The sequence below is a fragment of the Gekko japonicus genome, unplaced genomic scaffold (genome assembly GCF_001447785.1).
Source record: "Gekko japonicus isolate JY-2015 unplaced genomic scaffold, Gekko_japonicus_V1.1 scaffold1688, whole genome shotgun sequence".
In the NCBI taxonomy this organism is placed as follows: Eukaryota; Metazoa; Chordata; class Lepidosauria; order Squamata; family Gekkonidae; genus Gekko; species Gekko japonicus.
The window spans coordinates 102815-117758 of NW_015172057.1; the positions used below are offsets into that span (position 1 = coordinate 102815).

General features: G+C 41.0%; 1 protein-coding gene across 1 annotated transcript in view; it reads left to right on the forward strand.

Moving 5' to 3' along the window:
- The window catches only part of MMS22L (MMS22 like, DNA repair protein), a 138959-nt gene that overhangs the window by 51303 nt on the left and 72712 nt on the right, over positions 1 to 14944 (forward strand). The window contains exon 10 of the mRNA XM_015420755.1: positions 7141 to 7203. Within this exon, the coding sequence (XP_015276241.1) occupies positions 7141 to 7203 (63 nt within the window). The remainder of the gene's footprint in view (positions 1 to 7140; positions 7204 to 14944) is intronic.

Genomic DNA, 14944 nt, shown 5'->3' on the forward strand with positions numbered 1-14944 from the left:
TTTAGTATCCCCCGTTTTTAAAAAACTTTTTAGATTTTTGTGCACACCTGGGGACCGCCCCACGTGTGCACAAAACTCTCCCTCCCCCCCAAGTGCCCCCTCTGTGCTGATTTAGATATCCACACAGAGGGGGCTACTTCGGTATTAGATATATAGATAAAATAGCAGTATCATCTGTGTATAAAAGGATGGGTACTGATTTGCCTCCTAGTTTGGGTGGATGACCGTCCACAAGCTCAAATGAGCGTGCTCGCTTCGGCAGCACATATACTGTATACCCAACTGGAAGACAAATGCCCTCCTTTTTAGAAAAGGAAAAACGTTTTAAAAAATCTTCCTTATGAGTAGATATGGGAAGATTTCATCATATCTTTATATAAGGTTATTACAATATATATATATATTTAATTTTTAATCCCTTTCTTAACAATTCCTAGTATGGACTTTGTTTTTTTCACCACTGCTGCACACTGGATCAACATTTCATTAAGCTTTGCACTGCGGTCCCAAGATTTCTTTCAATTGCAGTCTCAGCCCCTTCAGACCCCCATCAGTATATATTTACACAAACTCATCAGGATTCCCCCCCCTCCATCAGCTTACACTTACCCTTGTTGAACTTCATTTGCCATGTGGTTGCGTATTTACCAAGTTTAGAAATATCCTGCTATAGCTCTTCACAATCCACTTTGGTTTTCACCATGCTGAATAATTTGGTATCATCTACAAAATTGGCAACTACAGTACAAACCCCTAATTCTAAATTATTTATGAACTAATGAAACTGTACCAGTCCCAATATTGATCCTTGTGGGACTCTGCTGTTCACTTCTCTCAATTGCGAGAACTGTCCATTTATTCCTGTTCTCTGCTTCCTTACATTTAACCAATTTATAATCCATAAGAGTATTATTTTATCCCACAACTGCTAAGCTTACTCAGGAATCTTTGGTGAGGTACCTTGTCAAAAACATTTTGAAAGTTCAAGTATATGATGTATACCAAATTATGTCATCTTTATCCATATCAATATGTAATTGTACCCCCATCATACCAGATAAGCTTACTCTATTCTAAATATTGGTGTGGGGGGGGGAGTTGTCTTGCCCAACCTTTAACTACACTGGCCTTCAGCGGGACAGAAATCAAATATACTATTTGTATGTGAAGCAATTTGCAAATTGATGATCTAAAAATCTGATGCTTTCTGTTTAAAATGCTTCTGTTTAAAAATGCACTCATGGATCTCCCACAGTCTGCTCTAGCAAATGATAGGTATTAACAGCAACAACCCAAGGCTTGTGCTCTGAATGCTACTGGAAGTATTGTGTTTGGTTTGATAGATATATTATTTTCATTTGCCAAGTTGGGCTGCTTGAGAGGCCCACAGACAAATGTTCCAAGTTTCCCATCATCCAGGGCCAATTCAAACATCACATGAAAAAAGAAATAATATTATTGCCCAGTTCCACAGACCTCCTAGGCGACCCATAGTACAATCCTACCTATGCCGAGTTACTCCACTCTAAATTAATCAACATCAAGGGGCTTAGACTGGAGTGAGTGCGACCAAAAAGGGGAGAAAAACACACCCCTACACAAGAAATGATTATCCTGTCTGTGTTGTTATTGTGAAACTGAGGTGTCAATATGTACCCTTCTTTGGAAATGACAGTACCTTCTGTGGAAATAAAAAGTGTAATCCCTACAAGACATCAGTGCTACTGGTTGGTGGAAGGTCTGACCAGGGATTTAAGATGTTGCCCATGTCACCCATTCTGGATAGGGGTTATACTCCCCTTGAAGGAACAGGTCTGTAGTCTGGAGGTGCTTTTGGACCCAGGCCCAGTGCTGGATAAGCAGATGACAGCTGTGGCCAAAAGTGCCTTTTCACCAGCTTTGACTGGTTAGCCAGCTGCAGCCTTTCTTGGGCAGAAAAGATTTGGCTACTGTGGTGCATGCGGTGGTTAAATCTATATTAGATTACTGCAGTGTGCTCTATGTGGGGCTGCCCTTGAGAAGTGTTTGGAAACTTCTGTTGATACAGAACGCTGCAGCCAGGATGTTGACCGGAATGGGTCAAAGGGACCATATCACTCCAATCTTGGCCCATCTGCACTGTCTCCCAGTTTGTTTCCAGGCACAATTCAAGGTGCTGATCTTGGCCTTCAAAGCCCTATATAGTTTGGGACCAACATAACTGAAGAACTGCCTACTCCTTATGAACCTGCCTGACCACTGTGTTCATATTTGGAGGCCCTTCTTTGGGTACCCGCATTTCTAAGACTAGGCAAGTGACAATTCAGGAGAGGGCCTTGTCGGTTACGGTACCAAAGCTCTGGAACTCTCCAGGGAGATTTGTTTGTCCCCTTCTGTTGCTGCCTTCTGCCCAAGTGAAGAATTTTTTTGTTTCATCTGGCATTTCATAATGACCCTTCTTTCCTAGTTGATGTTGCAATTGTTGTGTCTGTTTTGTGTGTATTTTAACTCCATTTTTAATTGTTTTAATGGTATGTTTGGAGGAATTGATTTTAATGGTTTCAAAATTCATTTCATCATGTACTTTAAATTGTTAGCCACATTGGTGGCCCTTGTAAAGGCAGAAAGATGGTATACAAATTTTGTAAATAAATAAAAATGGGAGTGTGTTTGACTGCAGCATAGCCATAATTATATATTGAAGAACAGCATTTATAAGTATATATACACACATGTGGGTTACATTGCTACATCATGGATGGCTTTAAGCCTTCAACTGACATATCAGTTGTAGAGAACTAAATTTCTATTCCTTTTGCAAAACTGATCAAATTCCCTCAGATTATTATTAGTATAGTTCAGATTTGTAGTATATGTCCCTTTTTATAAAAATTAATTTCTGTAGCTCATCGTCCATTTTGAAGATCCACTCTTGTGATTCTGAACTTAGCTATTAAGAGGCCACCAAGACTTTGATATGAAACCAGCTGGATTTGTAATGGATATTGCTGCAGTCTGAGATTAGTATGAAATTTTAATGTGCCCGTTTTTATGAGCTTCAAAAAGTTGCTATATGCTAACCACATGTAGCACACTGTGAGTATGTATGTAATGTGGTGATGCAAGTTGGTGCAGAAGATGAGAAGTTGTCAAGTTTCTCTGTCTATAGGAAAATAGTCAGCCTTGTTTGAAACTTATAATGGGTGTATAGATCATACATGTTTTTTCTCCAGCTAAAAAACAGTTCACATTATCGTATCCTTAAAGGCTACAGTCATAAATTTTAAAACCAAATAAGTCTTGAATAGAACCACTTTTGAACATTGCAGGGGTCAATTTTAACACTGCTCTGGGCTATTGAAATATAGTCAGAATGACTTCAAGCTAAACATTCTTGCCTTTGAATTGTCTAAAATGACTACTTTGTAAGATATGCAAAGAGTGGTTTCCAGCTGAGCAGCTTAGCAGCTCAACAGGTGATCTAGGAGAAGAAACTAGTTTTTTGCACACTGAGTCTATAGGAAGTATTTTTTAACAAAGTTGTGGCCCAAGTTATGTCATAGTAACATGATGAATGGCTAAAAAATTGGGGAAGCAGTCTTTCAGACGTTGAATTAGTGCTATGCATGTGTTCTTTTAGCAATTAATAGCTTGCAGTGTAGGGTGGGATAAAAATTGCAAACATAAATAGATAAGTAAATCTTCGGGTGGTATGCTATATGTATTATGGGAGGGTGAGAATGGTCTGGAATTACATATGGAATGAAAGTAGTGTTTCAAAGAGGCAAAGAGAATAAAGTGGAGGTGAGTTGTGGCAAATTGTCAACAAAATAATTCTCACTGGCTTAATTTAAACAATTGTCCCAAACTGTAATTAAGGGAAACACAAGCTTTACAAGATGCCTGAATAGACAAGCTATAGTTCTTAACTGGCCAACAAACTAGAATCAAAAAGCATGGTTTTGAGTTGGATTTGCAAACACTGGTTTTGGCACAATGTCTGAATTGGCCCATACTTATGATTGATGCTCTGGTCTAGGGGTAACAACATGTTTTAGTTGCTATGAACTTGGAAATGATTACTTTCTGAGCTGTACACGAGGGAATGGGGAAGGAGTATGAGAGCATAAAGATCCCCATAATCACCTGTATGTTTCAAAGTTGAAACATTAACCATAACTGTGATTGGCATGTCTGAATTAAATCATCATGAATTGGTTTCTGAGTTCAGAATTAATAGAACAAAGAACTTGAACATTTCTTTTAAAACTCTTCATACTTTGTTTACATGTGTTAAACTGGAGGAGTGATCTTCCATCATTGTTTAAAAAAAATCTGGGTGCCACTAAAATTAATTGTGGTGAAGGGTGGTCAGAAGCAAATTGATGAGCTAGGTTTCGATGCTGGTTGTCTTGTAGTAGAAAGATGGACAGCTAATTAAAATGAAAGCTACACTGGACATCAAATGCTTTGATATGTGCCTCATGGTGTTGGCTCTTGGTACTTTGAGTTAGTATAGTAGTTGTGTGTTGGGCTGGCTGACAAAAATTAAGTAGTAGTAAAGTGTGTGGCTTCAAGTTTTCTATGGATTGTATTCTGGAAAATGTTTTCTGTGAAGACTGGAAAAAAACAACAAGCGAGGCTGCATTTAGATCTCATGGCAACATCTAGTTCAGGGGTGTCAAACTCATTTGTTACAAGGGCTGAATCTGACATAAATGTCACTTTGTTGGGCCAGGCCATGTGGACCTTAAAACACAATGCTGGGTACTGGAGACAGAAACTCAGCTGGGAGGGGGCTGCAGAGGAAAACCCACTGTTAGATACGAGACTCGAGGCAGCAGGTGAACAGTGATAACAGCTTTATTGAACACGAAGTCAGAAGAACCAGAACGAGACAAACTATGGAGCAACAGGCTCCTTTTTCAACAGTCTGGGCTTGGCAAGCCACGCCCATATTTCAGCTAAGGTCCAATCAAATACAGTACATAAAGACCAATCACTTTGCTTCCCTCCAGAACTTCCTTTGTTCTGATAAGTCGGTTTACAATACCTTGGTCAGGCTCAAGCTCAATACATTCATTACATTCCATTTCATACACAACAGTCCTCCCCCCTAAGACGAGACAACCCTTGAACAGTCATAATCCTTCAAGTAAGCAGGACGCTGCTTGACCTGTTGGAATCGTCTTATATTTACCATTGGTGGGGTAGGAGGAAGAGCTTCGGGCTCCCTGTGAGTGAGCTCGGTTTGATTCCTTATGGGTCTGAGTGTCCGTGGCTGATTACCATAATCGTGGCTCTGCTCGCCCTCGACTATGCCTGAGGGTTCCAGTGCTTGGAAGCCCTCAGCCCGTTCGGAGTCTGGAGACTCTACCTGACTGTCCGAGTCAGGTACATCGGCCACCTGGGGAAGGGAATCAGAGGCTGAGTCAGCCCACCGCTTGCGCAACTGATCGACATGGCGCTTCATTACTCTACCATCATTCACTTTTACCGTGTAATGGTGGGACCCGAGGACATGGGTTACTGTGCCTGGTAACCACTTATGACTGCTACCGTAGTTCCTTGCATACACACTCTCCCCTTCAACAAACACCCGCGGTTGTTCAGTGGACTCACTGTTTGGCGGCCTGGCTGATGTTAAGTCCGGTTGCATACGGTCTAACAGTGTTGTTAGGCGTCGACCCATAAGCAGCTCCACCGGACTCCGCCCCGTCACGGAGTGCAGCGTGACGTGTTGGTGCAGTAGGAAAGACGCCACCTTCTGGCCCCAGTTTCCCTGCACCAAATGGCCCAAAGTCTCCTTAGTGGTCCGCACCATTCTTTCGGCCTGCCCGTTGGTTGCCGGGTGGAATGGTGCGGACGTGCTATGGGCAATGAGGTTTGCCGCCAAAAGCTCTTTAAATTCTGGGGCGGTAAAACATGTCCCATTGTCAGATACCAGGGTGTCTGGCAACCCGTGCGTTTTAACAAGGTTTTAAAATCCTTGGTTATGCAGAGAAGCCCGCTCCAGTTTGCAGAGGCACCTACATTCTGGACACTACTGGACACTAAGACAAACTCGGAAGTGTTCAGTGAAGGCCTGTTCACAAGAGACTAGAAGTAGGAGGAGTAAAGGGGCCCAGACAACAATCTGTGGTTGTTCCTGGTGCCTATAAGTTATGTCTAGAGTTCTCGCTAACATGTCAACACAGCCTGAGTTTTGTATATGACACAACTGTAGCATGGATGGGAATATATAATGATTTTAATTCAGATTACTCATATATTTATATTTTTCTGGCTTTATAAATGTTGATATTAAGATTTTATTAGGATTTAATAAGAGTCTATTAAGTTGTAAGGCCTCTCCTTTGTAGGTTAGTGTGTCTTTTTAGCTGATGCTATCAGACAAGAAGTAAACATTTTTTTAATCAGGTTGTTTGGATGGAATGGTAACTGTCTGGCGGTTCGAATAAGCCTTCAGTGTAGCATTGCTGGTAAAGTGGAGGATGGACTTTTGAATGGATGTATTTGCTTGACTTTTTATTCAAAGTATAGAGTTTATGATTTTAGTTGTTTAGGGTAAAACATTTGTAGTGTCTGGATCAACAAGGGCTTTAGTTTCATATCTGAAAACAACACCTTTTGTTTGGGTATAAAGAATCCTTGGGTAGAATTGAATAAGGTTTGGTTAAATAAACATTTAAGATATCATATAGTCACACCTTTTGCTGCAACTGACCAATGAATGTATGTCTACTCAAATAATGCTCTACTATTTGAGATCAATTATGATTTCTGTATGTTATCTGCCCATGTCATTTTGGGTATAAAACTTCATGTACTTCCTTATATTGCTCAAAAAAACAGTCAATTTTTGACAAGCTATTTTGGCCTAACTGTTTTCTGGTATTTAGTTGCAATAAAATACCTAAGAACCTCCTCCTCACTACGGCTTCAGTTGTCCCGTGTCCCCCCCCCCTTTTGGCTTCGGCATATACAACCAATATTATCAATATTCATATAACACAACTGAAACTGGAGAAGTAGGATTGTTTTCAATGTCCAGTTTAAGCATTACGCTCTCACATTTTCAGTTGTTATACAGAGTTTTTTAGCATTATTTGTGTAATTTATTATAGATTTGTACTATTTGAAATTTTTTTTCCCATTCAGAAACCAATAGAATCTAACTGGCCTTTTGTAGAAGATCTGCTGAAACAGTCCGTCAATAGTCAAGTAAGTACATCAGGAATAACCTGCAGGTCTGATTTGGTGGAAAGTATACGATACTTAGGGTATTTTATTCACCCAATTGGTGTCTAAAACTTTGTTCTTTTAAAGGTGTGAGCAACCTAGGTGATCTCTCTGAACTAGGATGCTGTGTAATTTCCTACTTGTTAGCCATCATGCTCTTAAATGGTTGTGTTTTGAAGGTAAATTGTCAGATAAAGTGTGTGGGGTGGGGAGAAAAAATAATTGCCCTGGCCATGGTTACTTGGCCACTCTGGCAAGATACATTCTGAATAAAAACAGGATGCTTAGAAAATGAAAGCTGAATGTGGAATCTGAGGGTATTGAGAAGACGTGATAGGGGAGATAGTCTATTGCATTGAAAATTCAGCTATATCCTCATCACAGCAGGAAGGTGACTTGCCTTGCTGAGCAATTTGTCTTACAGGCTTGAATCAAACTCTTACTGATAAGGTTGTAGCTTCTGAGCACTCATTTCATACCTTATCATTTTTCTTTCTACAGCGGTGTTAATGCAGTACTTTGTGGCCCAGAGGTCAGTTCTGACCTCTTTTTAAAAGTGATTTTAAATATGCTGTACATATTAACATGTTCTTTCTGAATTTGTTCTTAGGTTGCATGGTACAAATTGTAATTTATGTAATGTCGACCATTACAAAAGTAATTTCTTTAATTTGTTTGTGTAACAGAAAATGGCCATCTACATAGCCAGGCACCAGGAGTGACCTGAACAATGACTTTCCTTTTCACTTAAATTATTAAAATGTTAACTTTACTATTTGATGTATGATCATTTTAAGAACATGAGATGAACTCTGCTGCATCAGACCAGTGACCCAGTGGTATCCTGTTCTGACAGTGGTTTCCAGATGCTCTGGAAAGCTGATAGAATGGGCATAGAGTCTGCCACTGGCCCCAGCAGCTGGCATTCTGAGAGATATTGCCTCCTGATGTGGCAGTCTTATTCATTGTCCCTGTTGTTGGACCATGGATTTGTCTAATTGCCATTGAGGCTAGTAGCCATCAACACATCCTGTGGCAATGAGTTGCACAAGTTAATTCTACATTTGGATGATGAAGCATTTTCTTTTTCTGCCCTATGCTTCCTATCACTTTCAATGGGTGCCTCCAAACTGTAGCATTTTGGTAAAGGGAGAAATATGTTCACTATCAATTTCTGTATACTATAAATTTTATCATTTATTTATTTATCTTAGTTATAGTCCACCTTTATCACAGGTTCTTGAAGTGCATTATACAGTGTGAGTCAGTACAACCAACAAGATGGAACATTCAGTAAATAGTAAAGTAAGAATTTGATTGTAGAACCGACCAGAAGTCGAAAAACAGAACTGAAGCAAAGCATAAGTGTTAACTTGACACATTAAATGATGCAAAATTACATATTAGGATCCATCGTACAGCAAACTATACATAAGCATGGGGGATAGGATTGTACCCTGTGGATCCCCACAAGATAGGTCCCACACTGATGGTAACTGGTCTCCAATTTGCTGTTTTTCGGGTCCAACAAGAGGAATGATTTGAACCAGTCCAACACACAAACCCTATGATGCCTACTTCTGCCTCCAGGTGCCTCAAGAAGATGGCATGGACTACTGTGTCAAAGGCAGCAGATAAATCCAGCAGCGGCAATGAGGAGGTCTGACCTTTGTCTACATTTAGACGGAGGTTGTCAGCTAAAGCCAGCAGAGCTATCTCTGTCCCATAGCCCAGCTGAAAACAGACTGAAAAGGGTCTAGAGCAGATGAGTTATTCAAGAAGACTTGGAGCTGGTCTGCTACTGCTTTCTCAATCATTTTGCCTAGGAAGGACAGTTTATAGACAGGGTAATAATTGGCTACATCACTTTTCTGTAGGGATTTTTTCTAGCAGCGTATGGATAACCACCTATTTGAGTGGTTGAGGGAAAATGCCCTGAGTTAGTGATTGATTTATAGTAGATACTAAGGATATGTGAGGATAACTTTGCTCTGTATTCATTTGAAAGTTGGTTTAATTCAGAGATGTCAAACTCATTTGTTATGAGGGCCGGATTTGACATAAATGGCACTTTGTTGGGCCAGGCCTTCTGGACCTTAAAACGTAATACCAGGTACTGGAGACATAAATTTGGCTGGGAGGGGGCTGCAGAGGAAAACCCACATAGGCTGACTGGAGAGACAGCAGTACAGTGCTGGGCAGGTGCTCCCACGTTGCTTGACTGCTGAAGACAAGGTTTCTTTGCCATGATGAAGCCACTCCCTCCCTTGCATCAGTTGCTTGCCAGCCACATAAGAGTTATGGATGGGCCGGTTCCGGCCCTGGGCCTTAAGTTTGGTACCCCTGGTTTAATTAGTACATTAATGAAAAGCAACACACAAATAAAACTAAATGCTAAAATAGGGGAAATAATTCAATTCAGGGTAAATATAATTCAGAATCTGAGTAAGGAGTAGGGTAAATATAATTCAGAATCTGAGTAAGGATGAAGTAAACATTAAAGGTTGATGTTGTTTTTCATACTGTAGTACTTTGGGATTATTGAGGGAAACACTTTTATTTGAAGTACTCATGAGTGATACTGCTGTGAATACATACCTTGAAATACTTAGAATATTTTTAATATGCTTCAGGTGAGTATTGTGTTGGTCTGAAGCAACAGAACAAAGTTTGAATCCATTGGCACCTTTAAGACTAGTAATGTTTTATTCTAGGTATAAGATTTCATGTGCATGCACACTTCTTCAGATATCTCTGTACATTGGCTCTGGATTCAGTCCTGTAGCTAGGAAGTTTTCAGTGGGGGTCACAGACCGAGAGCAGGGGCTTAATTAGATCACCACTATTCAGATTGGTGATCTACTTGATGATAATCTAATTAAGATTGTGTGATTCCCCACAGTTTCCTTGGGGGCTGTTTTCACATGATGAAGGAACTTTTCACTTTCCCCCAATGGAGCAATTACTGAAATGACTTATTTGTGAGTAAACCTTCCAAGGATCCTGCTGCCAGGCTTTTCTCTACTGTTGCACCCCCAAAGCCGTCCTCCTGCTCTCCTTCCCCACTTAGAAGCAAAACCTTCCATCACCACCACACACACACACCCAGCTCCTTGCTTGGCCTCGCTAGCAAACAGCTCGGCTGCTTTAACCCTTTCAGAGCTGCAGACCCAGGAAAGAGGTTTACTGCCCTTCACCTCTCAAACAAGCCAGGAAGCACTCTGGGGAGCGCACCAGAGGGTACGAGGAGGGGGAATGGGGCCGCTTGACTCCCTCCCTTCCTCTGGCTCTCTTAGCAGCCAAGTGCTCCTCAAGGATCCCGAGTCAAGGGGGCTGTGGGGAGGGGGCTCCCTGTTGATCCCGGCTTCTCCCTCTGGCGGCATTGCTGTTATGCCAACCTTCCCCACCAAGCCCATGTCAGTGGAGGCCCCTCAGAGCCAGGAATGCGGAGGAGGGGGAGCTCAGCCACCTCCTCCTCCTCTTGCTCAGCCAGATTTGGAAGGGTGTTTTGAATTTGGGAGGGGGCGGCACCCCGTGGGCCCCATGCTAGCTATGGCCCTATCTGGATTGCTTTTGAGATTTTTATCTTCTGGACCAAAATAGGAGGGCATATAATTGAAACACTACCCACCTGATTATGAGGCCTTCATAATACTCCTATACTTTATGTCATTGATTTATAACTATAAAATTCCTTTTTGGTCTTACATTGATTAACTATTTGTATTATTATTGCAATATTGAGCCTAATTGTACTATTTATGCTGGACCACTGAAGGGGGCCAACTCAGCTGAAATGCATCTGGTCGCATTAGGTTTAATTTGTGTATATTGTACAATTTTATCTTGCATTGAGGCTATAGTTGGTTGCATAACTGTTTTTGTAATAAATGTATTTTGATAGTTTTGCATTACTTACATATTTATAATCTGGGAGGTGCATTCATCTGTAAACAAGTATACTAGGGAGGGCAATATGTGTCTTGAGAAAACAAAGATTTAAAAAAATATTTCTGGAAGGACTTTTAGGTGTGCTCCTGGATCAAAACTTTTGTCACACATTTCATACCCACTTGTTAGTCTGAATTTTTCTTATACGTATGCATTCTTCTCTTAGAATTGCAGACTTGATTTTTATTGGTTTATTTAAGACATTTGCTAATTATCTTTTGACCAACAAAACATGTCCCCAAGTTGGCTTACAGTATAATATAAAAACAAATAAATGTAAAAAGATAAAATAGTTCAAAAATACTCAGGGGCAAAACCACTCTCCCAAGAAAGATGCAATAAAAATACAAATATCTATAAACCTCCATAATCTGAACCAAAGGCCCTCCAGAACAGACAGGTCTTTAAACCTATCCAGAAGCCCTTAGGGATGTGGCTAGTCTCAGCCCCTTCAGGAGGGTGTTCCACAGACAGAAGCAGATATACATGATATGTAACCTGTACCAGAATGTATAGTAATGGGTGAAGTAGAGTTTAGTTGTTATATACCATATTTTTTAGTTCTTGAAAGATTATAAAATGTTGCTAAAATAGAATGAATTAAAAATAAAGACAACTTCTTGTAAATGATTGCTGGTTTCTGTGATTTTATAACTGTACAACTGGCATTTTGGTAGATTAAATGTTTATATATCTCCAGTTGCGACTAGTGTTTCTTTGTAGAGTGGGATGAAATGTAAAAATGGATGAAAACAAGAATACTTGCTGGAATCCTTACAAAACAATTTTGTTGCTACAGCAGGTGGCCATAAAGTATAAATAGTATGTTTACATAGTACTGTCATTTTGATTATATCTGTTGTCCCCCTACTAAGGTAAATTAAAAGCTGACCTCCCTGTGAGTTCTGACTATTTGAAACAGTGTAGGAATTCATTTAGGCAGAGAAGCAGGTATAGTAAATACTGGAAAAAATGTTCCATTCCAATGTCAGAAGACACTTTAGAGTCTTAATGAGTTTTTCTTTCCTAATACTAATGTACGTAGGTTTTGACACAGATCTGCTGGCACTAGCATTCCCTTATAAACCAAAAGAGGCTTCGAAAGTATATGACTTATTTTGGAGATAATTATTGGCTTGGCATATGATGTCACATCTCTGCCAAGCCTAACTACCCAGCTCCTTCCCTCTGCCCCACCTACTCACTAGGGTAGCATATAGGGGTGGATTTTTTTCTGAACAGACCAATACTGATTTGCCCATTCATTCTCAAAAAGAAAATGTTGGGCTCCCTCTTATGCAGTTCAAATAATCTAAAATGTTCTCATTCATACTCATACTTTTGAAAAAAATAAACAATTGTGGGGATTACCAGTAAATGTGCCTTTTTAATTTAAAATTTCATCTGTTATTTCTAAGTAAGATAAATGATCTATGCAAAGAAAGAGATGAAGCTTTTTGCTGAGGTTGTGCTGCATTATAACACCCAAGAAATGGAACCAAGAGATATAAAGGTGAAGAGGTCAGAGGGGATTAGGTTCTGTTCTCAGTAGTTGCTGTTGAGTACTGTAGTACAAAGTAAATGGACTGTGACTGGAACACAGTAGAGAAGGGTCAAAGTTGGCCTTTGTCTCAGACATTTCAATCATCAAGGGCATGTTTAAACCCAGCCCCAGTGGCATTCCAAACTGGCAGACATTAGCTTTATGAAGTAGCAAAACCTACCCATCAACACCACAATGTGTTCTCTGAAAGGTCTGTGTAATATATAAGTCCTCCTCCTTCCACAAACACTATTCCTTTCATAAATATGGGTATTTCACTAATATAATGTACAGTGCTTTTCACAGTCCAGTGACAGAACAGACCCTTTACATGGCAAGTGGTATTTACCCATACTCCTAGTCACAGTGACCAGAATGTTCGGGGTGGGCGGGCTACTTTCCATTGCTTTCAGCAGAAGAATCCATGTGTGCAAGTTAGTGGAAACGATTTTTGGCATCATACCTTTTCCTATGCCCCTGCTCCTCATAAAACTCTCTGTTGAGGGCCAAAAGGACCTCTAAAACTATATTCAGTATAATGGTGCATAGGGAGATGTGCTAGGCTATGTAAAATTCAGTCTGGTGTTCTGCTTATTGTGGAACTGTGCTCTGAATTACCTTTCAAGGTCCACACCATTTTTGCAGTTACTTATACTAGGAATAAGGCCCGTTGTGGAAATAAATACAGTGAGCTCTAGAAAGAGGCTCTGGGAAAGTGCCCCAGCCTTGGGCACTCAGCATCAATTTACAGTGGCGACCTCAGCATAGTATAATGACACAGAGTCCACCATTTTCTCCAGAGGAACTGATCTCTGCTACCTGAAGAGCAGTTGTAATTCTGAGTGATCTCCAGCCCCCACCTGGAGATTGGCAACTGTGGTTCCCCAGGAGGGAATGGCTGTTTTGGAGGGTGAAGTCTCTGGCATTGTACCTATCTGAGGTCCCCCCCCGCCTCAAACCTCACCCTCTCCAGGCTTCGCCCTCAAATCTCCAGGAATTTCATAACCTGGAGTTGACAACTCTATCTCCTTCCCAGCCAAGCATCAACCTGCCATTATCTGCCCCTCACTCTTCAGCTTTCTGTCCCCCACACACACACCTGCAGGCTCTACCGTGCTCTGAAGCCCTGACTGCTACATCACATTGGCTGTCATGGGGGGCATCTCAGCAGCGTATGAGGATACAGAGTCCACCATCTGGAGAGCAGTTGTAATTCTGAGTGACCTCCAGCCCTCACCTGGAGATTGGCAACAATGGTTCCCCAGGAGGAAATTGCTAGGTTGGAGGATGGAGTATATGGCATTGTACCTGTCTGAGGGCTCACCCCTTCTCAAACCCCACCCTTTACAGGCTCCACCCCTCAAATCTCCAGGAATTTCCCAACCTGGAGGTGACAACCCTATCTCCTTCCCAGCCAACCATCAACATACCATTATTTTGACGGTATGGAAGAAAACGCCGTGCAGCAGAGTAGTAAAAGTATTTACAGTTTATTTACACACTGGAGTATATTTACAGTCTCTCTGAGTCCAAAATCGTGGTACTCACTGACAAGGTGCTGCGCAGGCAACTGATCCCATAGAAGAGATGAACAGCACTGTTCAGCACTACATTTATATTTACAACAACCAATCACATAATAGCTATTTACATAATTGCCAAGTCATGGTGCTTTGTGCAAAGGCTGATGCAACCTCCCTGCAATCACCATGTCATGTGACCTACTGGCTGTCAACTTAGATCATCTAGATCTAGCATTCACTGTCACCTGGCAGACTGACAGCTTGCAGTTATAGTTTTATATACTGACAAGGTCTTCCTCTTTTCCTGCTCCCTTCAGCTTTTCCTAGCATTATTGTCTTTTCTAGTGACTCTTGTCTTCTGATAATGTGACTAAAGTACAATAGGTCCAGTGTAGCTATTTTAGCTTCTAGGGGGAATTCAGGCTTGATTTAATATAGAACCCACTGATTTGTCTTTTTGGTGGTCCACGGTATCCATAAAACTCCCCTCCAACACCACCATTTCAAAGGAATCGACTGTCTTCCTGTCCACTCTCGTCATCATCATCATCATCAGGAGGAGATTGGATTTATACCCTGCCCTTCACTCAGAGTCTCAGAGCAGCTTACAAATTCCTTTCCCTTCCCCTCCCCACAACAGACACCCTGTGAGGTAGGTGGGGCTGAGAGAGCTCTGAGAGAACTGCCCTTGAGAGAACAGCTCTGA